The sequence below is a fragment of the Pithys albifrons genome, chromosome 10 (genome assembly GCF_047495875.1).
Source record: "Pithys albifrons albifrons isolate INPA30051 chromosome 10, PitAlb_v1, whole genome shotgun sequence".
Lineage (NCBI taxonomy): Eukaryota > Metazoa > Chordata > Aves > Passeriformes > Thamnophilidae > Pithys > Pithys albifrons.
The window spans coordinates 22,883,812-22,911,004 of NC_092467.1; the positions used below are offsets into that span (position 1 = coordinate 22,883,812).

The 27,193-nt window shown below is 38.8% G+C and overlaps 1 protein-coding gene across 7 annotated transcripts in view; it reads left to right on the forward strand.

Moving 5' to 3' along the window:
* ST3GAL3 (ST3 beta-galactoside alpha-2,3-sialyltransferase 3) overlaps window positions 1–27,193 on the forward strand; it is a 176,749-nt gene that overhangs the window by 35,974 nt on the left and 113,582 nt on the right. For 4 of the 7 annotated variants that reach the window (XM_071564552.1, XM_071564556.1, XM_071564550.1 and 1 more), the window contains exons 3-5: window positions 716–763; window positions 2,558–2,692; window positions 10,977–11,019. In XM_071564552.1, coding sequence (XP_071420653.1) covers window positions 716–763; window positions 2,558–2,692; window positions 10,977–11,019 — 226 coding nt within the window. The remainder of the gene's footprint in view (window positions 1–715; window positions 764–2,557; window positions 2,693–10,976; window positions 11,020–27,193) is intronic. The other 3 variants (XM_071564555.1, XM_071564553.1, XM_071564557.1) reach the window with 3 other exon arrangements.

A 27,193-nucleotide genomic window follows, 5' to 3' on the forward strand; every position in this document is an offset into this window, starting at 1 on the left:
GGCCCAATTCTGCTCCACTGATAGTGGAAACTTTAAACCACATTGTATGAAATAGTGACTAAAAGTATTGGGCATTAACTGGTTAGCAAGAGTTACCATTGCAGTCATGCATAAAGCATTGTTGTGATCCCCAGATGGATAAATAAAAGGGTATTAAGTAGGTTATCTTTTCTTGATGCTTGGCACATGTACTATTTATAGTAAAAAGGTGAAGGTTATTGATGAATCGAAATGCATTGAGTTGGGGAGCCACTAGTGTGAATAAAGATGTGGCAAACATGGTTAGAAGTGCAAGAAGCACAAAGGGCTTAGCTTAGCAAACAGTGCCAGGGGAGAACTGATCATAACAGGCAAGATCCCCAAGCAGGGGCAAAATATTGGTAATACATTTGATAAGAAAAAACTCCCAGTGAATCAGTCAAAGCGTGTTATGATTCAGTTTTGGTAAGGTCAAGCAAGCTTATTAGTCATAAAATAAAATTCTTTTCAGTGAATTGTAGCTACTCCATTGGTTAATAACATTGTGGTTTATTGCATACTCCATTGATCTGCCTTTGCTAGATTTCTGTTGTTTTGTCGGGTTGGTGAAGAAGTTGTTCTGTTTTCTGGTGGAAGGAAGCACAAAGAATGACTTAATCAAAATAACAAAAAAATATTACAGCAAGAAATGGTGCTGAAAAAAAGGGGAAAATGAACTTGTACTCTTGTGTTACAGATTCAGTGGTTCTTTCCTTTGACTCCGTTGGACATACAATAGGTTCAGGTACCACATTGCCTTCTTCTCTATCGCCCACCTCATGACAAGGCTTCTACTTAACTGGACATGGTAGCCATGTTGGGAGGCAGGCCACTGAGCCAGACTTTGTGGGAATCAACCATCCAGCCACTGTGGGTAAATACATAATTTCCTAAGTGTAGTGGAAGTATTCACTCTAGTGCGACATGAGGACTGACCTGCGGGATGACTCCTGTTGCCCAGCGAGGCAGATGACCTGGACACGGAACATGCATTGGTGGTGCAGTTTGTGCTTCTCTTCTCATGTGAAAGGCATTAAGATGATGTCACTCACCAGCTGAAGAAAAACTGTTCCGTGCCACTAGGAGAGTTGTCAGCTAAACAAACAGTTGAGTTACTTGGGGAAAGACATCAGGAATGCTTCCAGGAAGGAGAAGGTAAAAGAGTTGTAACTGAACAAATAGGGCCGTAAACTTTTCTTGGGTGGAGATTGACCAGTGTTATCGAACCCCAGGGCAAATCCCTCCCAATTTAATTTCCTTTGGAACCTGAGCATGACCTTCAGTTAAACTGAACCAGAAATCAAAAATTCTTTTGTGTTGTGGACACTTCGTTAAATGATTAACTATCCACTTGGCTGTGTGTAATGTGCAAGCTGCAGCCGAGGCATGCCATAGTGAGCATGATACTGTATGAAATTCAGGTTACATTGTATGTATAATGATATATGAAGTGCAAGGGAAAAGCTGAGAGTTGCTCTTTTAGCATAAAACCCCTTAACACTTAAAAGATGGGCGTATTTACTGTCTTGCAGAAAAGACAAAACCTTCATTTGGATTGTTTTTTATTTTATCTTGCTTGCCAGCCTTTCCTCTTAGATTGATAGGGGAAACATGCTGCCTTCCAACATAGCACCTGTCTTCTGCCTGCACAGTTTGAAAGAGAGCCTGCTGCCTGACACTAACAGCAAACTTGAGCACATTTCTGATTTACTAACCCTGGAGCTAGTGGTAGTAACTTACTTTGTTTAAAACACCCCAAATGTTCTTTGCTCTCTCTGTATCGCCTCTAAAATTTATATCTGGAAATAGATCTATTCTGGGTGCATAGTCTGATGTGGGAATATCTTTAGGGTGCCAAGTGAATATGTTGTTGTGTTTATGGGGGGAAGAGGCGCCCCTATTAATTCTCTTTTACTAATTAATATGTCATAACTGAAGTGTGTTGTTGCCTGCCTCCTTCTGTATTGAGTGATGATTTCTTTAGCCTGCAAAAGGAGGGAGGGAGTTGCACTGGGTTGAGGTACAAAATCTGTGAGTAAAATTGAAGGAAGGGTATCTGTGGAGTTAACCATAAATGTTGTGTTATGATGCAACCAATAGGAAAGTAAACTTAGTTATGAAAAATTGTTCAAGTGCTCTGTGTCTTTTGGAATTCTGTTAATATGGAGGGTGGGAGACAAACTAATGTAGACCATCAGACTGCTTGGATGTGTTTTAAAAGCACTGATTTTTGTTCTGCTTGCATTTTGCAATTCAGGCCTGGGTTGGTTAGGAGTTAAGACAATAAGACTTGATCTTTTCTCAACCCTTTCATTGCAACAAGACTGAATTTCTTCATTGAAGAAATGTGAAGAAATCTCTGTATTTGAGAAGAGAGGCTCAGAAATGTCTGAGAGAGCCGTATGTTTATTGCTTTTGTATTTAGTACTTTGCATTCACTGTGCTGCAAACTTCACTTTGCTCTAAACTGTTCTGTGTTATAAGATGTCAAGATGTGTGATGTCTGTCCAACTGAGGGATAGCTTTCCTTGTTGAACAGGAAGGAGAGAGAGAAAAACTGTGGCTATTGTGCTTCCGCTGTCCATCCCACCTCACCTTGCTGCAGACCCAGGAAAAGACAGAGCCCAGAAAGAACCCACAGAAACAATGGCAGCTCCAGGCCCAGCCATTCCCAGTAGGTGATGTTTCAGGTTGGGGTAAGAAGGGACTAAAGTTATACACTTTGAAACATAAAACTACATATACCTTTTTCTTTATTAGTAAAAATTAAACAGCTGGGAATAATAGTCTCCATGTTAAGATTTCATGCTGCTTAAAACTGGTACTCATTGACTTATATTTACATACTAAACAGCTTCTTAGAATTGCTCTTTGCTAGTTGCTAATCATGCCATTTGAAGGGCAATGTTTTGTTGCATCTGCTGTGTCTTATTTGAATTGACTATTTGTCCTTATTTGGCTTTTCCCTTAACTTTGTCCCACATGCAAATCGCAGTTTTCAGGGACGCTGAAAATCTGTCCTTATGCAACTCAGATTAATGACACTCTCTGGGTTATTCTGCATAAACTTTCTAAACCAAGTGTTCAGATGTTCATTTGGCTATGGAGTCTTAATGTCCTGCTTCATAAGAGATTATTAAAGTGGAGGACATGTGAGCCAAATGTGCTTGGAGTGAGGCTGAACCATGGGGTTCAGGCCATGGTGCAGCCTTCACAAGTCCAGCTGTTTTTTGTGATTCTTTTCACGGCTGTCTGTTCCCTTGAAAGATAAAGTTTGAGCTGCAGAGATAAGTGTTTCATGTGTTGTCTAGGCCAGTGTTTCAGCTGAGACCATTTCAGAAAGGAGGGTGTCATGCTCCAAACTTCAGAAAACATTAATCAGGACACACAGTGTTTGAGGAGACCTAGATTTCATTCACTTGCCATACACAGCTAGTGCTCCTTTTCTTTTTTTTTCCCCTCTGTAGTTGCTGTTTTACTTCGTTGCTACCAAATCAAACATTGGACCTTGAAAGTCAGATTTATACCCCTGCTATTTTTGTTTGAGACTTTTTCCTACCTCCTGTGTCTGAGAGCAAGTTAAATTTTTGTAAGCCTCATAGGGTAGGAGTGCATTGAATGTGCAACTTTCCCGTATGCTACTGTGCTTGCTGGAAATACTGAGGTTCTGAATCCCTTACAGCTGTAGGCTTATGCTGTTGTTGGACGTGTTAGATTGCAGTACTGACCACTGGCTCATAGCAGATGTTCTCACTGCAGGCTTAAAAGAGACTGGTTCTAACATCCCAAGGAACCAAAAGTGTTATCTAAGTCTTGTCCAAATTGTTTAAATATATTAACTTGCTTGTTGTTACTGTTTTTTTCTATTCAGTTTAATTATTAACCCTTATCAAAAGTTTGGTTTGATTAATGCAAAGAAAATGCATCTTCAGACTTGGTTTAGAGTAGCATATCTGCTGCAGCTCATGTGCTTATGAAAGCCCACATGCTTTCAGATGCTGAGTTCACAAGACAGTGGAATAATCATCTAAGAATTTAAGTCTTTGGTTTTTTAGGAGTTTGCTGTTAGAGATTCTGTATGTTAAAGTCCTTAACCATTTTGGGAGAAGCTGTGAGAAACTGTGAAGGAAACTTTCTCTGTTTTGTTCGGCTGCTGAAGATGCTCAGATAACCATTTTGTGAAGGATAAGAATAACCGTGTCTGTCCTCCTGAGTACAACTCCAGAGTGAATTTGATGCCTGCATTTTGGTTGGAGAGTGGTATGGATGGAGGCCAGGAATAGAAATACAACTGAAACCATGAGGTATCAAATTGGTAGCATAGTGATAGATTCCGAGTATTAGAGAAGAGCATTGGTGACTTGCAGGAGATTCCTTGCTGTTCATTTGCTTTCTCAATGAGACTCTGATAGGACAGACAAACTCTGATGTTTCCCCGATATCCCAGGTTAGTGGTAATTAATTTAGATATTATGTTAATTAGTAGAATTTGTGAGGTTGATATTCTTGGTTTGAGAAAAGCAACTTACATTTATATTTGGAGCTATTGCAGCATTAATGTGTTGGGATTTTTCCCCCGAAATTGCATTTCTATCTGTCTTAATGCTACGTCGTAATGACAGGAATGAAGAGATGAACTTACTGTGCTGCATTTTTCTGCATTCCTGTAAAGCAGAAAAAAAATGAGAAATATATATTTGCTGGGTTTAGTGGCTTTATTCTGCAAAAATCCTTTTCCCTTTTAATTTTTGATTAATGACGTTCCACTTCATTCTTTATTTCCTTGGGCTGTAGACTGTGGGAGCTGCTTGAATCTTTGCCAATGACTGTCATGAAGTGGTTGCACGGTCCTTATGTGGCTTTGCCAGATCAGTATAATCTGTCTTCTCATTAATACTCTGTTCTAGTGATTGAAAATACAGCTGTGAATGAGTTGAGATGCAAATGCCAAGAAGCAACTTTAAGAATACGTCAGATTATTTCAATGTGATTTTTCTCTCTCGTGTGGCATCTTTCTGCATCAAATCAGTACATCTTGTAAGTCACTAAAAGCCAGTATAGATTACTGCTTTGTTGGTATTGCTCTTGACTTTTATTAGGAAATATGATACAGTTTATAGAATAAATAGTATGTCGGAAGACTCAGTACAACAGCATTAACTCCACTGGCCAAGTGGATTCATGGTAGTAAATGAAACAACTGTTTAGCAAAGGTTGCAGTCTGGCTTGAAACAGACAACTCTCTGGGAAAAGCAAAAGGGCATATATAGTTCATAGGAGGAAATTTTTCATCTTTCTATTGGAGTCTTTCCTAAATTCAGCTTAAAGCAGTCAGTTGCTTTTCTGGCTTTGGAGGTTGCTACAGTTTATTAGGAAAACAACTTTAAGGAGTTATGTAGTCCATGATAAGATAAGCAGAGCCTTTTAAAATGTAATACCCCAGAATGATCTCCTTTTTGGTTTACTATACCTAGTTTAGAGGTAAGACAAGCAGTCAAAAGGCCTTGCTAATAGATGACCCATACAGCACTACCAGCAGGTGACTGCTTACTTCCTTCTATGCCTGGGCGATGAACAATGTAGTTGTGGTGTCTAAGGAGGTGACCCCTCCGGTGTGTTGTTCTCCTCAGGCTGCAAAACTGGTCCAGATGACTTTAGAGTCTCCAGTCAGGAATTGCAGGGGAAAGAAACCAAACCAAATCACCTTGAAGATACAGAGCTAGAAATGACTTCCTTTTGCTGCTGAGTCAGAAACACTTAGTACCCTCATGATTTTAGATGTCACCAGAGCATGCAGAGCTTTGTGACTGAAGACACTTTTCTTTCTACCCCACTCTGAACTCAGGTTTATATTTCAGTTGTGCTGGTGGTGCTTGGTGTATTAATTTCCACTAAGTATGGCTGTTTTCAGCACGTGCAGTACTTGGAAAATGAATATTGAGCTTGGTGCAGCAGGACTGATGTCTTTAGATCAGTTTGCAGTCTGTGAATACAGAGAATAGACGTGAAATTTCAAGTTTTGCTGAAAGGGTAGTTTAGGAAATCCTTTTGCTTCCCAGAAAAAAAAAAAAGGAAGCCTAAGCGAGACTACATTGAAGTTTTATAAGAATTAATTTTTTCCACACATGATGGGAATGTCAGATGTGCAGTTGGTTCTCCGCACACAGAGATTGGTGAGGTGCACTTCTGATGCTGGGCAACAAGGGCCAAGAACTTAACTTTACAAGTGTCAGTTCTGTTGCTCCTGTGTATTTTTATGAAAGAGGGAAAAGCACCAAGGACTGGACTTTGCCCTACCAGTTTTTTTGATGTTCTTCTTGGTGTCACTTTGACAACCTGGAGAAAAAGGTTGTTAAGTGTGTATGCAAAAGGATAAATGAGAGTGAGGAGGAAACTGGAACACAGACATGCATAGAGTCTATGCAGGACTGTGCTGAGGAGCCCAGGTGGCCTCAGTGTTGCTACTTCTGAGCTTGGCTTTGCAATCTTTTTTTATTCCCCAGTTATTTAAACAGTTATTTAAACAGCCTCAGAAGATAATGCTTCCATCAGTAAATTCCATCACTGAAGAGGTTAAAGTGAAAATCCTTAGGAAAGGATGCAACATTAAGTCTTTGTTTATCCAGTACTTTGATTGTTCCTCAGTAATCCTGAGTGATATTTTTTTAACCCTGGAATAAAAGGTTTCTTTTGTCCTTTTCAGTTGATCCATTTAACATGACTTCTTTTTCATTAATTCTTTCTTGTCTCTCGAGTTTTAGCAGAATTGCTTTACATTAGTTGAACTTTTATAACTGTCCATGTGTGTTTTCTTAGACCAAGGTGAATGTGATGTGTTTGACCTTTTCCGTTGCAGAGTAAGTCATTTTACCTGTGACCTTTGCCACAGATGTGGACAGTGGCCAAGGCTTAGTTCAGCTGGAGCCTCGGTTCTGCAGGGACCCAACTGCACTGGACAGGACGAAATGTATCAGGGTGGTCTGGGCTGTTCTTTATAGGACTTTGGTCTCTTGAGAATCATACTGATTTCTTTGACAAACACAAACATTTTGAATAAAATAGCTAAAACTGAACCTTCTGCCTTCCCTCCTGTACTGCAATTACCAGTTAAACATGGAACTAGGACTGCATATAGCCCGTCTTTAAAAAAATAATTGATTCTATATTTCTGTGGACAGAGTTGCTTGTACTGTTCTGAGTAGCTGGCTACTAAAAGGAGTAGTACTCAAGTCATCAGTGAAATAGGTTATGGATAGTTTGAAAGGATAAACCCAGTGAGCCAAGTTAATTCCTGGATTGTTGTTTTCAGATTAGTAGCATAAAGGGAAAGTTTTGCCCATTTTGCATCTCTGGAGCTATATTGGCTACAGATGCAGAACGCAGTTTGAAAACTTGATAGAGACTGTACATGGTGCTTTATGGCTTCCTGGGTGGTCTGCATGGACTTTACAGGCATTAGACAATGTTTTTCTCACTTGTGGCCTGGTAGTTGGATTTCTGTTGGATACTTGGGAGAAGTTCCCATGCTAATGCCAACATTGAATTTGGCACAGGATATGCATCACTTATAGAAATTGTTATGCTTGGCTGTTCTTCCGTTCATATACTCGCAATTACTTGCTTTGTCATGAAATTGTCGTCAGTTGTTAGATTCTTACTTAATTCTGATCTTCCTGGAAATGTAGAAATGCATTTTATTGCTGACCTAATATGACCTCTTCTTCTTACGGTGCATGATGAAGCTGCCTTTCCCATGTTCACGCATTTCTGTGCTTCTGTACACTGCTGTACCACATTGTCAGCTGAGAACTGTTGCTTCCTAGCACAGGTGAGTGTGGTCCTAGGATTTCCTTGTGTTTTTTTAGTAATGTTGCTTTTATTTCTTGTGAGCCTTTCAGTCTTTTGTAGACTGGTAACATAAGCCTTGTTCAGATTCTTCCATTATGTTCTTCCAGTGGATGCAAACTGAATTCTTTATTATGTTTACTCATTTTTTCTTTAAAAATAAATCCTGTGCCACACAGCCATATAGGTGTCTTGTCTGGAAATCAGTGGGTCAGATGTGTCCTTGACTGGATCAGACCTACCAGCTTGGCTAGGTCTGAAGGGAGTTCTCTAGAACTGTACCTGTTTGGTGACTCTGCCTTGTCCTTCAGTGCAGAGACCCCCTAATGGTAGAGGTGTGGGGGAGCATCATCATGATGATCTTGGTGAAGGCCAACATCAAACCACAGTTAACACAGCCAGCTGGCACAAACTGACTTTTGGTGGAAATGCTGGAGTATTTTTACCTTTTCCTCTCTGTTTCATTCTGTTTTCTCTAATATTCCAGCACTTCCTTATCCCACTGCATGAAAAAGAGTGGAAATGTTTTTGTGTATCGAGCGATTAACTTGGTGAGTAAAGTCTAAGGTGCTGGGAGGAGAAAGCAACCTGTGGTTTAGGGCACAGAGAGGTGACATGAGTGCCAAGGCAGGCTCTTGCCACCTCTGTTTTCAAGGGAGGAAAGGGTAGGATTGGGATTGCCCCTTTCTCGAGCCATGAGTTAAGTGATCAGCTCAGTCTCTCTCCTGTCATCATCACACCCTGACCAAACTGTGGTTTGGATTCCTTTGTACTTTGTTTTAGTGCATCTGTGTTTCATCTTGTTTTAATTTAAATATGTAACTGCAGACAAGGATTACCTTTTCCTGCAGCTGGGCTATGTGTGTTTGACTTTCTCCAGATATTTGGGGCTTTATCTGTCTTTTGTGAGTCCAGGCTGCTCACAGCCAGCATGTGGGCTGACTTGTGGCCCTGTATTCGTAGTGATACAACTAAATGACATAGGAAATCTGTAACAATGCTCTTGATTTTTGCTAAAAAGGAAAGTAACTTTGAATCTGTACTTTCAGAGGATTCTAGTGTCTTTCCTGAGGGAGCAGCGTGTGATGGAGATTAATTTCCAAGCTAATAGTAATGCTGGCTTCCAGAAGTGCCAGTGAGTGTGAGATGACTCATTCTGAGGGCAGCATTTCTCTGCCTGGAGTAGCTTGCTCATCTCACCAGCCATTGAGAGGAAGGAGCAGAGTTGCTTCTGGTTTTATGTTACAGCCTGAAAGGATAATTTATACCCTTCTAAAAATCAAGAACACAAAAGTGCTTCTAGTTTGAAACCACTGGTGCTGTTTGTTTTGCTGTAGTTCATACATTTCCTGGAAAGTACCCATTGCAAGGTGGCTGACATACAGTTTTATAAGATTACTTTATACCTCTATCAGTAATGAGCATTGAACATCAAAACTTTAATGCTAGGGAAGGTGAAATGCATGTGACAAACAAAAGGTAAATCTTGTGAAACATCACGATGGAGGTCTGTCATCTGTGGTGCTTAGAGTTTAGCATGTGTGTGTGTTGGCTTGATTGGGATAAGGCTGATGACAAGTGAGTCAATTGCTGTAGATGTTTAAAAAAAAGCAGTGATACAAAAAAATAAAAATCTCTTTTGCTGTTGGCTCAGCATGGATGTTATTTTTAGAAGTCTGGAGGGTTAATAAAATTTGAAGGCATGTTTGTTTTTCCGGAATGGATACCCTCTTATGCACAATCCTATATACAGAAGAGGTAAGGTTGGACAAGACATAATTTCTTGTAGGAGGAATAAACTGGGAGGAAATTATGAGAGAAGCAGGAGTGTCAATATGTGGAAGGTGGAGGAGAGATGCACAGGTGCATTTCTAACGTCAAGTACAGCAGGATGGTGGGTGGCACATGGGTGCTGGAAGAGAACAGACTGCATGTGCCAGTACTGAGTGGGCACGTGTTCTGCAGCTTGTTACTGAAAATATATCACATATAATACTTCCCTTGGCTCAGTAATTAAATAGTAATGGCTTGAAAACAGTGGCACAGCTTACATTGAGCTACCTGGTGCAATCGTTCTCTCGTAGGTACGTGTTTAGGCTTTCCCGTGTTGCCAGTAAGTGATAGTGTGGAAAGCTTGTGGTCTTCTGAGGTAAACTGCAGCAGCAGAAAGTCTGGGGGTGTCTCATGAGAAAAGCAATCTTTGTGTTCCCAATGAGCTCTTTCTAAAAGCTCATGAGTTTTTTTCTTGTTGTTTCTTTTAATACACCCTGATTGGATTATCTTTGTCTTCTGTTTGTGTTATTTTTTATTATGTCTAGTGAGACCCAGCAGTTCTCAGTGTGAGAAGGCTGCTGAGCTTAACCCCATGCAAGAAGGTCACACCTTTTACTTTTTCTTGTATATCTCATGTGAAGTTTAATATCTTTATTTTTGTATCAAATGTTTGATTTACAAGATCACAGTATATTCAAAGATGATGAATGCAAAGCGTACTTTGTATAGTTAATGATGTTCTGAGTGATAATTTTGTTTCTGTAGCTGTCCCCGGTTTTTGCATAAACTCGTTTTGCAGTTTCCTACTGAACAACATTTGAACTTCAAGCGTTTTTGCCACCGTGGGTCACTTACTCTTGAAGAAGGGCTGCTTGATTATGAAGTTGTGTATTGGAATAGACAATAAATGAAGAAAAATCTGAAACCTCTACCATGTCAGAACTTAGGAGGAATGTTTGGCATACAGATTATTGGCAAAATTATTTGTACAGCAAGCAGGAAAGCTTTGTTTATCACTGCAGGAGTGGTTTCAGTAATGCTTTGTTTTTATGACTATAGATAACTTGATTAATTTTAGTTATTTCTAAAGTAATGATTATCCATGTGTTCTCTTGCTCTAGTACTTCCTGAAGATTCAGAAATGTTAATTTGGTAATACCTTGAAGTAACAATAATCTGTATAAACAACTGCTAGTGACTAGAAATTATGATTTATGTATTTTGAGTTAGAAATAATTATTACTCTTCCATGAGGACTTGCCACTTTTTGGTTTTTGCCTTTTGCAGAGGAGACACTTGGCAGTTTTTTTGATAATGTGTCCCTTGCTTTTGTTTTCCAGAATATGACAAACTGGGCTTTCTCCTGGACCTGGACTCAAAATTGTAAGTACAACGGTAGGACTCTTCTTCATTTCTGTAGTTGCAGCTTTTTGGAGTAAGCAACTTTTATGTCACCTGGCCAGCTGGCTCACTGGACTCTGCACTTCTACCTGGACAGCCAAGTCCTGCAGCAACTTGGCAATGCTACTCCTTTCCTTGCACTAGGCTTTAAAGGCCAGCTTGGATTGTGGATCACTGTCATTAATTCCTTATTAAGAGGCTATAAATACTCACCTGCAGCCATGACTGTCAGTCTGCTCTAGATATCCTATTGTTAATCTTCCAAATGAAAAATGTATTAAACATTGGAAAGCAGAGGGAATGCAAATCTGCAATTTGCTGAGATGCTTAGAAGTTTATATTTCCTTTCCGCTTGTTTCTTTAAAAATGGGTATTACTATTTTGGTTGGAAACGAGTGGAAAGAACCTCAACACAGGGCAGGGAGCACTTGCTGTGTCAGAAGAACAACACGGTGCTCAAGGATGGATGATACTCATGCTTTTTGCCAGAAATCGGTCAAACTGAGGCCGACTTTGCTAACACTAGGGGTCAGTAGTGACCCTGTTTCTGAGGTCAGCAGCCTTGTGGTAATTTTGGTATTGGGAGCAAAAATACTGCTAAAAACCTACTACTTAATAAGGCAAAGAAGCAATTTAGTGGCTTTGAATTACTTGAGAATACATCCCCTGCACAATGTGTCACGTTAACATAAAACGTATTATTAACGTTTTGAGCATTTCATTGTACTTACAGGCTACATGATGAGTTTAGTCTTGCTGAACAGCTTAGGAGCTTCCATGATGGAATAAAAACCTCATAAGTGTGTTGGGAACTGCTGTTTGCAGGAGATGAGAAAGTCTCTAGGTAGGAACTTCTTTTACAGAAGCAGCTAGGTATATAAGTTCAGCTATAGTAACATGGCATAAAGACATCAGAATATGTAGGAATATTGCTTATTTATTTACTTATTTTCCTCTAGAGGCTTTGTATCTCATTCAGTGGGTGGGAAGGATGACAGTGACAGCCTGAATAGTTTCTTTTTGCTCTCGTTTAAGGTAGTGTTTTATGCAGTTTTTGTTGTGTACCCTCTGAAACTTATGCTGGTTGCACATTTTGCCAATTTTTTTTGTTGAATTTTCTGTGTTGAGACATCCTTGTGATTTAGAGATGCTCGTGTATGTACCTGTACAACACTGTGGGATGAGATGATACATTATCCTCAGTTTATACATGTAAAAGTCAAAGCAAAGAGATTAGTCCAAGATTGTGAAGTTGATAAGTAACCTTTGAGTGAATGTCTTGGTGTTAGTAAGGGAAAAATGTTTTTGAAGTTTTTTTCCAGGCTATTTTGTATATTTTGTAATGTCCAGTTTATTGAACATGCCCGTTGACTCTCCACACACTGTTGGCGTATCAGCCTGTGCTGTGTCCAAACCTCTGTTTCAGCCTCTCACTCTGTGTACTCCTCCTACATGCACTGTCCTATTCTTTATTGTTTTTAGCAAGCCCCATTGGGTCAACCTTCCCCTGAAGCCTCTGTTACATCCTTTGTTGACTTACCTATTTGATTACAGCTCTCCAAGACGTGACCTTCTTCATATACTTCAGTATGAGGCTAAGTGAAACTTTTACCTGCTGATGGTCCTCCAGAACCCTGATTTATTTTCTTAAAACCTTCCCATGATAAAAACTCTTACAGTATTTTTCATTAAAGAACCATTTTGTTGACGTCTTTAAAAAACATATTTATCTAGCAGCCTAAATGTACATGTTTGATTTTCAAAGCTAACTTTAGTTAGCTTCTAGAAAGACTTGTAAAAAAATCAGCATGATTAAAATATATACTGAGGTAACAAGGAAAAAAGAAATGTACTGTAAGTAGGTGAAATCACTTTTTTTTTCAACTGCAATAGTCCTTTGTTGGTTTTTTGTTTTTCTTTTCTGTTGTTATTTATTTGTTTCTTCTGTGTAATTAAAGGTGGCCTTACTTTAAGAATAGACCTGATGACCTGCAGAGTTCACTTCCAACCTGCATTATTCTGTGACTTTTTTTTTTGTACTAAGGAAGAGATAGAAAACAGCTGAAAATACCATAGAACTGAATCAATTTTGAAAGGAAAATGGGTGACAGTGTAGAGGACTTTGCTATGGTTCCACAAGTTCACCTTGTGTGGTCAGGGTACCAAATATGTTTTGTAAGTATACACTGAAGTCAGTTGAACTTAGTGGTGTAAAAAGTGCTTTCTATTCCTCAGTCAAGATCCTACCATCAAAGAAGCACTTTCTGGTTAAAAAAGAATTACTTAGAGTTGAAAGGGGTAATACGTTCTGCAATGATGACTTTGTTGGCAGAAATAATTTAATTACATCTGTTGTTCTGATATAATCATTCTGGTGGAATTTTGCCATATATCATAACTATAAGCTTCACTTAATTGACAGCATGTGAGAATCTTGTCTGACTCGGAGCACTTCGGGTAACAATTAAGTTTTCTTCAGATTTGTTTTTTCTTAATCTTTCATTTGCTCAGGGTCTGTTGCTGGCTGTGTTAGTTGATGCTGTGGTAACTAATGACCTGAAGACTAACATTATTTTCTACAAAGGTAGATCTTCATTCAACTTTAAGTGCTCTGACTTGCATTTTAAATGACATACAAAGGAAAGTGTTCCAAGGGTTGGACTCGATGATCTTGGAGGTCTTTTCCAACCCAATCGATTCTATGATTCTATGATTCTATATCATTAAATAGTTACCGTGTCCTTTGCCTTTGCAGGTTTAGTTTTCCCATGCATGCTACTTTAGTGTTCTCTACCCTGCAGATGTCGAGGACACGATATAGGACAGCCTGCTTTGGTTACAGGAATGTAATGATTCTGTTCACTGGTTCTCCTTGAGTTCATGGAAATGGTAATGAAAGCAGATTTTGTTCACATTGCCATAAGTGCTTGAGAAGTGTTTTCTGTGGGTGCTGTGTGTCTGATGCATGCCTTCCTGGAGCATTAGGGAGGCTGTTATGAGAAGAATCTCCCCTGGGAAGGGGTTGGCCAATTTTAAATATATTGTAGGGATGCTTCATGGAAATGACCAGTTCTGAACAGTCTTGTTGGGAAGAATACTAAGATGGAAGATGCTTCCTTCCTGGTGTCTGCTCTTCTTTAGCAAGTCTTTTAGCTTTTAAAGGGCAGGATGGTATCCAGGTGGAGACTGTTAATGACATATGGGATGAATGGAAAGCTGAGGACTTCTGTAGGCAACGCAGTTTATGAATCAGTTGTTCCCTTAGTCAAAACAAGACATAAGGCTCCTTGGGACCAGATTAGTGAAAACAATCTGTTGCAAAAGGAGTTTATCTTTTAGTTATGCTTACACCAGCCATAACATCATTACCAAAATTAGAGTATCAAACCAAAATAGGTGCAAAGTACAGAAAGGCTCGTTGCATCAGTTTCTCCCAGGTAAAGAGATTTTCCAAGCAGCAGAGCCCCATACCTTTTTTAATCCTAGAAAAAAAAAAAAAGGTTTGCTGGTTGTATAGAGAAAAGCACTTATACAAAAAATACAATACAATTCACAGGTCTTAGTTCTCAGAGGGGCCAATAGTTCCTGAACAACTTAAGGCCAACAATCACATTAGTGACTCAGCCAGTGGATTACTCGGTGCCACCAAATGCCAAGATTTACAGTCACTTTCTAACATCTGTGCTTGGCAACAAGTTGCATGCTTGTATTATTATCAAATATTTATATTGTAGTAGTTCTTTGAGGCTGGCCAGGTCTTAGAAACAAAAGTCTCATTCACTACAAAGTCTGAATCATTCCCTGAGCAGAATCTATGTTTGTATTGAATTAAAAGAGATTTCCGAAGGAGGATCAGCATATGAACGTCGAGTTAATTATAGACTGTATTTAATGCCTATTAAGTGGGCCAAGCTGAAGGTTGCATGGTTGTTCTTTGTTCTATCATTTAGTACTCTGTAAATGCTTGGTTTAGTCAACTTAAGAATTGCTTTGAGTTTGCCTTGGCACGTTACAGGATTCATTTGTCTTGAGCACATCAAAGTTCCTTTTTTTGTAAAAACCCGTGTGATCTGAGGGCTTTTCCCTTGCCTTGTTGCCCTCATGTTTCTATGCCTGCTTTACTTCTTACTCTGCTGGTGTGCCATTTGCTCAGTGGGATGGAAGGCAGTGACTGCTACTTCTGTCCCTGATTCAAACTCATCCTTCAGAAACTGCTTTCACAGGTACTTTAGCAGTTAGATTGACAATGTGATGCTTCTAAACAACAACCAGGAGAAAGCTTCCCTTGGGAGCTTGGTAGGTCTTTTCACCTGCTGCCACAGTCAGCCCAGAAGTATGGATGTACAAATCTCAGCTGATGAATGATGGAAGAAACTTCCCAGGGGTTGACTTTGACTGGCTAAGTACCAGTCCATCCTAAAGTTTCTCAAATGTTGGAAGGTATACTTGAGCTTCCTGGAATCATTCTGCACATAAACAAAAGGACAGTGGGTATTTTAACTTGAGAGGAGAAACAGGCAAAATAGAACTGCTGCTTCTCTCAATTAGAAAAATGGCTATGAGATCAGTATAGTTGATCACAATAACATAACACTAACTTTATTATACAAGTACACTATATTAGCTATTTGGTATATATTTTATATTGTGTATTTTGGGAATTCTTAAGCAATACTTAATTAGAAATATTTTCTCCAGTTGACTCTGTGTTTTGCTAGACATTTTGTGATTCTGTGTATTTACATGTTTCTTCATTATTATAGAGTAGATTTGGAGGGTGCAATGAAGATTTTTTGACTGTTCATAGTGATTTCAACTTTATTTTAGAAAGAGAAGACAAAGAAATTGAGTCTTGGGCTGGGGGAGTGGAGAGCAGAAATAGCAGCCTTCACTTTGCAAACTCAAATGAAACTTGATCTAGACTTTGAAAAGACCATAAAAATGGAGGGAGCTTGGGCTAGGGAAACACACAGATTGGGTTACTTATGTTTGTTGAAATTTCTTTGCTTCAGAGCTTCAATAATGAAGAACTGAAACAGAGCCCCTTCCCTTCATTTTCTTTCTAGGCTGGGGGATTGCTTTGAAACTGTTTGTATCTATGTGTGGTACTTCGTCATTAAACACTGTAAAAATAAGCAATAAACGTGTTGGAATGCTGGACTTTACCAATGCCTGCTGCTGTGGGATTTCTTTCTGCTGTGTTTTTTTTTTCTATTTGTCTTTTTGTATTCCTGCAGTCCTGAAGGGAGAAAAAAAGAAAAGTAGTGAAAAGTCTCAATGATGTCCCATCCTGCCTAGGCAGGGATAAGAGTGTCTCTCACAGGCTAAATGGAAGATTCTGACTGTCACAATCAAGTGTCCTGATACATTTTCTGAAAGATTATTTCAAGGCTTAGCATGCTTTATTACATTAATATTTTCCTGGCAATTGGTTATTTATTTCTCTTTAATTTCAGACTTTGAATTTATCTCCTTCTACCTAATCTCTTCTATTCTGTGCTAATTGTTTGAGCACTTGAAATATTTATGAAAATGAACTCTAGAAATTCAATTATCTGGCTTTTTGTTGTTCATCCTTCAAACCTCCCACATTTGGGTGGGATGTAACTGCCATCCCTGTTTTTGTTTTGGTCTTCTTAGTTCAGTTCAGTTTGTTTCAATTTTGATCCTTTGGTATTCTTGTGAGGATTTCTTGTGTGAGTCTTTGTTAGGTAACTTTGGGATTCCTGTGTTAGACACAGTCTCAGTTGATGAAGAAGAAGATAAAGACCATGAAGCTTGGAGTCACTGGCAGCTTAGATAGAACTGATTTGTTACTTGGTTTGTTAAGTGCAAAAAAAGTCAAAAACTTGTTTGGTGCTGTTAAAAGGGCCAGTTTCCTGAAGCTGGAAGTAATTATGACCCAAACCATGTGGGAAAAGCATGTAAAGCAAGAAATATGAATGGCTGGGCATTGTTTAGAGCAGTTTTATAGTGTTAGACCCAAAAGTTCAATTTCATAAGAAAGAACTGTTTCATGGAAAAATAGTTTTATCGAGAGTGTAAGGGGAAACAGGGATAATGTATTTATAGAAAGGGGTAGAAGTGTGCAGTGGATGCACAGAATTTTGTTCTGTTTGGATGAGGGAAAAAACTCATGCTCTCCTTAGTATCAACAACAAAATTTCAAGCAGTAGATACTTAAATTTATGTGCTTTAGAACTGGTATGTCTGGACAACATTCTTGAAAGAATTTCTAAAAGAGTAATAGAGGAATTTTTGGACTACTAGAGATCATTAATAAACCTTCAAACACTAGGGGTTCTCCATATCCTTGGCAGAAAGTTGATGTACAAATATTTTAAAAGCAAAAGAGAATGATTTACAAGCTTTTCAACCCATTTTTGATTCTGAGAACAATAACATACTGACTAATATGAGTTTCCACAGAGAATAAAAAGGTAGTAAGTATAGTTTCAATTACTGTGTATATTAAAAAACGAGCACTTTTATTAGATGGGCTTGTTCTTCTTGTGAAGGTGCCTGTCATGTCTGAGATTGATTTCTTTTTTGATATATTCTTCTAAGGACTGAGTTCGTATATTGTGTTCTTCAGACTAGTCAGACCAGTTGTATAAAAACTGGGAAGTCTCAGTTCTTTTTCCCCCTGTAGATGTAAAGTGGAATGCTTGCTTTGCTTATAGTTCTTCACCACAGTAGCATTACCCTAAACTAACAAATGGTTACTTGTTTGTTTTCCTGGAGTGGATATGGTTACAGCTAGTTAACTTTACAAGTTTCTACTGTTTTTTTGAGCAAAAATTTTTACAGTTGTGGCATTTACAAAATTAAAAAAAAAAAAGAAGCTAAATTTACTTTCGTAGCAAAACCCAATTCAGGGAATACCTGATAGCTCATAAATGGCATGGGGGCCCTCCTGTTGCTTTACCCTCTTGAGAGAAGAGCACATAAAAAGCCATACATGTTCTTCCTTCAGAAACCTATTCTAAAACTCAGAGATAAATTACTGCAGTTTTGTCCACCTTCTGCACTGTTACACTTCTAGTTGCTGCATATCTTCCTGCAAAGACTTTCTTTCTCCCTGAATAACTTAGGAAAATTGAATGGATTGGGCTATTTCAGCATTGGTCATTCCCAAAACTTCAGTTAAAGAGTTAGAAATACTGTTAAATGTTGTGAGTGATCATGGGGTTTGATACAGGTTTGTGTTAAAACACCGGCATTCATAATTTATGTGATTTTTTATTCTTGATATTGGTCATGAACAAAGCACCAGCACACATTGTGGAAACAGGTGATTTGTTGCTGCCTGATTTGAATTAAAGCATTTGTGAGATTATTGTTAAACTGATGCGAGAGCTGCCTCTGAAAATCCTGAAGGTACCAGTGTGATCACCAAGCACCAACTTTTCTATACCTGCCTGGCCAGTAACATTCCACCTCCCAAGAGAAATATACTCCTTTTTTTTTCCCCTTGGAAATGTTTTAGGGAAACCCCATCTGATGGTTGAATGAAAATCAAGGGTATTCCAGCAAGCAAACATTATACTGTTTATCAGGGCTGCCTCTGAAGCGTGTCACGTACTCTGAAGGACACACTCGCTGTGGTATCCAGACACAGCTCAGTTGTCAGACTCTAATTTATAAGCTGGCTCTGAGAAGGTTTTGTAAGTGGGGTGTATGGGAAGAGACAACTTACTCTACTCAGTCTGCCTCTAACTTTGTCTTTTGCATTGCTGGGATGTGACCTGAGAAATCAAAGCCTTGGTGTCTGCCTGTGCTAGGAACACTATACATAATTTTTTGGAATAGGTAGTAGCTCATCAAGGCAGGGAAGAGTTTAGTGGAACAAACACATACAGACTTCTTGCATGCTGAGGAAGGACAGTAAAACCAAAACATACTTTTAACAGCTGTGTTTAGCATCTGTTAGTTAAGAAAACAGCATTTCATTTATGCGGAAAGAACACAAGAAGCCTTATTGCAGTGCTTGAGAAGAGCTGTCTAGCAGAAGAGAGGAATGTGATCTGCCAGATTGTGACACCATGATCTTTAGCTTTCTATGAAGATGCGAGGCTGGAGCAACTTGAGGCGAAAGAGACTGAAGGAACCCTGTCAAATATAATCCAGAAGAGTATTTTATTTTACTTGTTCTGTTCCCAGTCTTAAGACTGGAAACCTGACAGTAAGTCTTGATGAGTAAAGACCTCTTTGTTTTACTGTTTGAAATTGTTCTAGGACTGAAGAACAAGGTAAGTTTTTATTAGATTGATAAATTTAGAACATGCTTTTCCTTCCAGAAGCATGCTGTTGCTGCACTGAAGAGGTACTCTAAAGGACCCCAGACCTGACAGGAACTTAATGGGAGAGGTGATGTGTGATACACATTGCAATGAACAAAACATGGTGAAGGCTATTTTGCAGCAGGAAGGTTAATTTACAGTTATGTCTGATGTGCCGTGTCAGGGAAGGAGTCATGTAGCAGTTGTTGCTGTAAGATGTTTTGAGGTTATGAATGCTTGAATTAGATTACGAGGCTGAGATGAGATTTTCTGTAGTTGCTCTTAAGAAAACTAAGCAATTAAATTAACTTTAATGAAATCCTTTTTACTCTAATGTTACACAGAAGCTTACATGATTCTTTGTCAGTTCACAGCTGAAAGGAAAACAGGCAGAAATGCTATTCCCAACAGTAGCTGCAGCCCCTGTCCTGCTCTCAGAAATGAGAATCAGGACCACAAAGGGAAGAACAGAAAACTGACAGAACATGTATATGTTGTTTCTGCCTTGTCTGCTATGCAATCTGTTCCAACTTGTTAAAGAAGGATAAACTGAAAAGCCAACAAACAGTGTTTTTGATTTGCATATTGAATGTGTTTGGATACTTCTGGTTGATTTCAGACCTTTTAATTCCTTCTTAGAATATCTCCCCCCCGGCTCTTGAAAAGGATTATTCTTGAAGACCTGAAAACTGTAAGAAGTGTCCTGTACAGCTGCAAAATGTTATGCATCTTTCTCCTGCCCCTTGTCATCCTCTTTTAGTGACCCTTTTTACATCAGTGAATGCAGAAATCCCCGAAGTGGTTGTGTCATTGGACTGTTTGAGTCAGGGACTCTGATCTGCACAGCAGTCAAAGCTGTATTTTATCATTATGGAACTTGGGCTCAGGTGAAAAATTAACAAGAAGGAGAGGATAGGATTTGTCCTGTTGAAAAGGGAAACCTATTTCATTCTTGGGGGTCTCCTTTAGCCTGTTCATAAAACATCTTGGAAAAATCCGTTCTCCCTCTCCCTTTTGGAGAGCCACAAATCACCTACTTCTGATGTAGGGCTGATGTTCAGTGAAGTTACGGTGATACAAGGTGAAGGAATGTCTGATTAACTGGGCTGTTCACAGTTCTTTGAGACCAACTTTATTCAGTTCCCTGACTCATGGAGGTTACCTATGGCAGTTTGGATGTTGGCTGGGTGGCCTTTTCAGACAAGTAGCTGCTCTTTGAAGTGAAGAAGAAAAAAAGAAAGAAAAAAAATCAGTTAGCAGAAGAGCATTCACTGGAACAATGTATGGAGTAAACAGGAGGGTTTTTTGATCTCAGTGGTTCTGCAGCTGTCCTTACTGTTAAAGGTTATGGCTATTCTCTATTTTCTCTAAAGCAGTTTGGATTTTTGTTAGTTTTGTGAGGGCACTTTTGGTCACAGTATCTGCAAGAGTTCCTTCAGGTCAGAGTTATGTTCTGTATTTACAGCAAGGTTTCTGGAGGAAACATTTTTCCTCCCAATATGTAGCCTTCCTCTTCTTAAGACTTCAGTGTGGTACTTACTACATTAATTGATTAATTGATGTCTGCTTGAATTCATGACATTTGAATCTAATAGAGGTCAGTGAAGACAGCGTTTTTTGGACTACTGCTACTGAAAGAAGAGTGAGAAAAATTCAAAGCCTCATGACTATGTACAGCATTTTGTAACACTACTGTTAAACCACATTCCCCAATTTTGAGGTCCCATCTGCATACCATGTAAAGCAGTTTATTCACTGACCAGTGTTTTTTCCTCTCAATTTCAGTCCAGCCTAGGGAAAAAAAAAAGCATCCTTGCCATATCGAGTTGTCTTTTTCTTTTCTTTAAAGGTGTTGTTATTTTTTGCCCAGGCTGTTCAGACCTTCCAAAGAAAAGTTTAAAGGGCAGCCTTTATTGCCCTTACCCCTGCAAAGTTACTGAAGAAACTGACAGTGTTGTGAACTGTTCATGTTAAAGACTTTGTTTCTCTCAGGTAGTTGGTCTTTCCAAGTGGGATTTATTCCCCTAAACTTTGGTGTGCCAGTTGCCTGTGCAGTAAATGTGCTGCTGCAACAGAAAGGGTTGAACTTCCTTTGTCAGAAAACAAAAATGGCTGAACTAAAGAGTCCTTTGCTCCAATGTCTTGTCTCAAAACACTCCCTAGAAGTGTTTAGGGAAGGAGAAAAATACATGACCATGAAGCAGTCCTTGCTCCAGTGTCGCTCTCCAGGTTCCAAAGGGAGGAAGCTTTGGTATTCCCAAGTTGGGGATGCTGTTAGGCATCTTAGTAACTATGGATCCCATCTATACATCTAGTGTAGAGAAATCTGCATGTCATATGAAAGAAGCGCTTCTTTTTGTCTGTTTTGCTGTGTTTAGAATAACATTACTTTGTGTTCAAGTGATCTGGGAAATAGTAAATAATAAATAACTGCTGATACTTTCCATATATTCTGCTGTGCTAGTGTGCTCTCACACCCAGCTAAACACTGCAAGTCTTCCTGAGATGCAGTGTTCCATAGCCTGGTGCATTCTGCAACAAAATTAACTACATTTTTCAGAGGGAGGGTTTGGTGATTAAAATTTTAGTGTGACTGATTTTTTCATTTGGCATTTTAGCTGCTGAGCACTGGATTTTGACATTCAAATCTAGTAAACAGTATTATCCACAGACATGAAACTGCAATTTCAGCTATGATGCTCCAGGAATTCTTAGTTGATCTTTTTGCCCCTGCAGCTTTAATGGTGGAGACCCTGTTTTTCACAAAAATACATTTCACAGAATCACAGACTTCTAGGCTTTGGGGGAGTATCTTTGTTTTCAGATGTACTGATTCCTTTTAGTCTGAGCAGGGGGTTCCTGGATTTGAATTGGCTCGAATTATTTATTCTCATCTCTTTATCGCTTGTTTGTCTCTCCTGGACCTACACTGCTGGATTCATTACACTACAAATAGAAAAACCCTGTTTCCTGTCCAAAGAAAGCATTGCCCATTTGTAGATGTAACAGATGAGGGTTAGTGATGAAGACTTAAGCGTTACAGCAACAAAATTATGACATTGCAATTTATCTTCCTGCATTCCTTCATTTGACCAAAAATGGATGTGATAGGTGAGTGTTTTATTTCCTATCAGACGTTTAATTGCCTCACTTTTTATGGCCATTGCGCTAAAGTGATTTTTGAAAGAACTGCAGCATTTAATTTTTGAAGTTTTGAGAATTAGACATCCTGATATTAGGGAGCGCTATAGTTTCTGACTTCGGTGAAGCAGTTTATTTAGACATTCTTTGGAAAGTTCTTCAGAAAGGAGTTCAGCTAGGAATCCCAAGTGACTGCTGAGAGTTTTTATTGACTACTAATTGAGTCCTAACACATGCCATCTCCAAAAAATGTAATTATTCTCTATTAGGTTATCCTTATCTCCTATCTGTAAAACCAGAAAGCTGATACTTACCACTTAGGATGGAAGACAGTAATTTTGGACCTATGGAAACTAGAATATATAGAAGTCCAGCAATATCCATAGATGAATTGTGTTGACTGTCAGCAAGTCACTTAATGATTGTTAACAATATTTTTGTCCAAAGATTAGTAAATTATCAAAAACTCAAGAAGCAGTCATCTTCCTATTTTTTTCTTCCTTTGGTAAACAACTGCCTTCTGTGAAAATAAAATGTCTCTTTCATGCTTTTTGCTTAGTCTTACAGTTGATATTTTAGCTTGTTGTTGTTTCATTTCCATGTTTCTTTAAAAACACTGGCAAACTCTCAAATGGACTGTTGCTTTTGCTCCTCATCTGTGTCTATTTGAACACAATTCTGCTTTTCCTCTGTGCTGCTAGTCTTAAAGGTAAGATGTAATTGAAACAGAATTTTTTTAAAGGAGAAAGTTTATAAAATCCAAAGGAGATCAAGAGATCAAGCATATTACTCAATCTTGGAGGAGTATGCAGCATGAGGTCACATGCAAAATGTGCCATGGACTTTTGCCGGATTTTTATCGTCATCCTTTGAATCTGGTTTTATAAACTCATCATTTTGGTTCTTTATTAAGAGAAACCAACAAAAAGTGTCTGCCTTGAAAACTTCTGATTCTTTTGTCCATGAGGGTTCCAACACTTCTTTGGAGATGATAAATGGCTATTAATTTAGAAGCTCCAGACAGGGTTGTTTGTCCTTGTGAACTATAAGAGATGGTCCTTTCTAATAGAGAAATTTCTGATAGAGAAATCACTTATAGCTGTATTTCTTAAGATGTTTGTGCATTTAGCACTACTGATACTAATCTGAAGTTCCTTGTTTTGCCTAGTGATCTAATCTCTAGGCAATGTATCACAAAGGTGGGCAATGGAACTTAGTGAGGAAGTGGGATCCTCATGACTTTTGTGGGTGGACGGAAGCATTTTCAGCGTGTTTGTGCAAAGATGATGCTTCAGAGGGTAAATGGCATTGCAGTGTTAGTGCTCTGCAGGTGTCTGTGCCCCTCTGCCTGCCCCTCACTTCCCTAGGGCAGTGCTGGCCTCGAGTTGAATCTTCCTCCAGGGCTGTGGAGGTGGGTTGTGAGTTTTGGTGGAATGTCGTTAAAACTTTGTTTTCCTGGACCACTTTAATGTAACTTAATCTTCTTCAGCTGCTGTTCTTGAGGAGTCCAAATAAATAAATAAAAGTATGTGTCAATTATATTTGCTGTTAAGAAATTGATTTCATGATGAGCCACAATTCTTAGTAAAGAATCAGAACTGAGCATATTGAGCATTCATCATGTCAATTTAGAAGCAGGGATTTGGACCATCTTTCCTTGTATTTGGTCGTACAGCCTCCTTGGGGAATTTGCTTACATACTGGAGTAACATTTGAAAATATTTACATCTATTTTGCTGGCTATAGTGTGATAGATGCATTTCCTGTGTCTTTCAGTGGAAGCATTTTGCTTTTCCTCTTCTTTCTGTCTCCTCATTCCTTTCTTCTGTTTGTTTAGTTTTTCCTCAGCTGGAACTAGAAACACAACAAATATAAAATGTTCAAGCTGTCTAATTCTTTGAACCCAAGTTTGCAAACTTCTGAGAGCTGTAATTGGAGTTTCTTCTGTTTCAGTGTTTCCTAACCCACACTATGCTCCTGTTAAAGGTGGAGCTTCAGCCATGTACCAAGAGGAGGGTTCATCAGCTCATCTTCTGTGGTGTCTTCCACTCAAGGAGATGCCACCTGAGTGATGTGATGGTCACGACTCTACTTCAAAAATCAGATGTACAAATGCATTTTTTCACTCCATTACTGTTACTGGTGTGTGTGGGGTTAACTACCCCATCAGTGAAGGCTGCTGGTGTAAATGACTTCCCTTCCTCAGACTGAATAGCAGTAACTGAGGAGCTGCATCTCCAAACCTACTGAAGGTGTCCTCCCATGCCCTTCAGTGAGCTGGTCATATTTGCTGTGAGGCTGACAGTCTGTAATGAAGGGGAGAGTTGATGGGGCACCTATTTTCTCACTTGTCTTCTTAATAGAAGTCCTTGCCAATTGGGCAGGAAGCAGGGGCTGGTTTATGTTTTTTGTTACAAGTTTTTTCCTCATCAAATGGAATTTGTTGCTTTACAAGCTTATACAATATTATGACAAAAAGTATCAAAGACTGGAGGCTGTTTATTTATTAGGCTGTAAGTGAGTTATAAAACATACTATTGAAAGATCTGTAACCCTTTGATATATAAACAAATGCACACCATAGCCATTCTAGTTGTGTTTTCAATAGTGTCTTTTCTGGAACAGTCTTGCAGTTTTGGAGCAAATCCCATGACTGTTGCTTAACATATGCTGACAGAAATGTGGCCTTGGGCTTATTTGGGGGAAACTAAACTGAAAGGTTTATTCCAGAACTCTAGAAAATTTTGTTTTGGCCAACATTGAGCCATGCATGTATGTGGTGGATGCATCTGACCCAGGGAGTCTGCCTAAAATAAAATGCCCTGAATCTCGCATGGTGAAGATATGGGGTCTCAGCATTAACTGCTTTGATTTAGTGATCTGCCAAATTACTTGATAATATTATTTCATTATTGCTCCATAGTACCTCACTATGTTTTATGTGCTTTTCATTGCATGTTCTCATCATATCTCTTATTCATTCTACATGTGTCATGACATACACTGCGTAGAGTTGCTGTGTAGGCATAAGACTCAAGTTATTTTGAACCAAAGAGAGAAACCCAAAGGTGAATTAACCTAGAGAGCACATGGTCAAAGAACTCCTTTTCTGTGTCTCAGAAATCTACCAGGACATCTGTTTTGTGTGCAAGAGTAACAGCAAGAGACATTAGTCCTCAAATAAGGTGATCTCAAGTAGATGAAGTTTTTTCAATTTTTACAGTCCACAATTTAAATTCCATGTGAAAGGCAAAGCAGCAAAACCTGTCTCTTAAAGCAGATTTTGTAATATTCAATTACATGAGCTTGGTTGTGGCCATTTTTAATAGTCTAAATGCTGAGTTGTATTACTAATTTCTTTCTTTTAATGGATTTAGATTCCAGTCTTATGAGGATGACATGCTGTCACTGATCAAGACATTACGAGGGAATTAACCATGGTGACATTTTTGAGATTAAAAGAAGACACACATCTGCCAAATGCAAGCAGAAGGAAAAATCTTGTTACTTTTTCTAAATCCTCTGAAAGCAGCTGGATTTTTAACTTATCCAAATTGTGAAATTTTGTTAAGATTGATGTCCCCATAACAGTGTAGAGAAGCACAGAAAATCTGAAGAATTCAGGATGTGTGCTAGTCTCATAGGAGAAAAGTCAGAAAATAAAGCAAGAGTGCATTTTCTCTGTAGTGGAATAAGCCAATTACTTCCCTTTAACTTCACCCTTATGCGGGCGATTGTTTAAAAACTGCAGATGTTTACAGTTACTGACTATGATTTGTTGTTCTCATTTATTCTGGATACATTTCTTATCTTACTGAATTTTTCCTGCACAAAATCTGAGCAAAATTTAAAGGGTCCACAGTATCATCTGATTACATGCTCTGTGCTGTCTCCACTAGCTCTTTAATTACCTCATTCCAGCATGAGCATGAGAATCAGGACCTGGAATAATGTGCCTGGACTCAGAAGATACAGAGGGAGATTTGCACCCTTCTGCCATACCAGTTGTAATAGTCCTGGCTGGCTTAGCATAACAGCCTTGTGTGATTGGGTTCACCTTGCAGTCCAGGCACAGTAGTGGAGCAAGTGAGATGAAGCTATTTACTAGCTTCTAAAGCACTAAGAAAATAATATTGTTTGATTTGGTGCATAGTTCTTGACTCATTTGCTGTAAGCAGCTTAAGAACAAGAATCAAATATAAGCTCTTCTAACACTGTGTACCCTGTCAAGTGGCATTTTCAGAATGTGCTTTCAGTTAAACTGCATCTCCCATTTGGAAATAAGGAACATCATCAAAGAAGCAGCAATGGATGCAGCAGTGGAGTAGGTACATTATCATCAAATTACAGAGGTGATGCTTATTTGTCCACTTCAGTTCTCCACACCTTTTTATTACAGGAACATGTACCTACTAACACAGTGGGATTTTACAAAGTTGGATTTGTTTGTAAGATGTGCAGTTCTCTGCAGGATACTTCATGCAGGATGTTTTGCATCCTGATTTATAGAAGACTAATCTCTTCAAGATCTGTGAATGTTGCAGAAAAAATACCCACAAAGCAAATATGTGTATCGTAAAATGCTTCATGTGGTAGCGGAATGGTAAACAGCAAAGCTGTATCCAGCCTTACTTTAAATATGCTCTGAGTTATGCCTAATAAGGACTTACCATTATATCATACTGGCAATGACAGTGTGCAATTTGTATTTCGAAGAAATTGAACAAATAAAG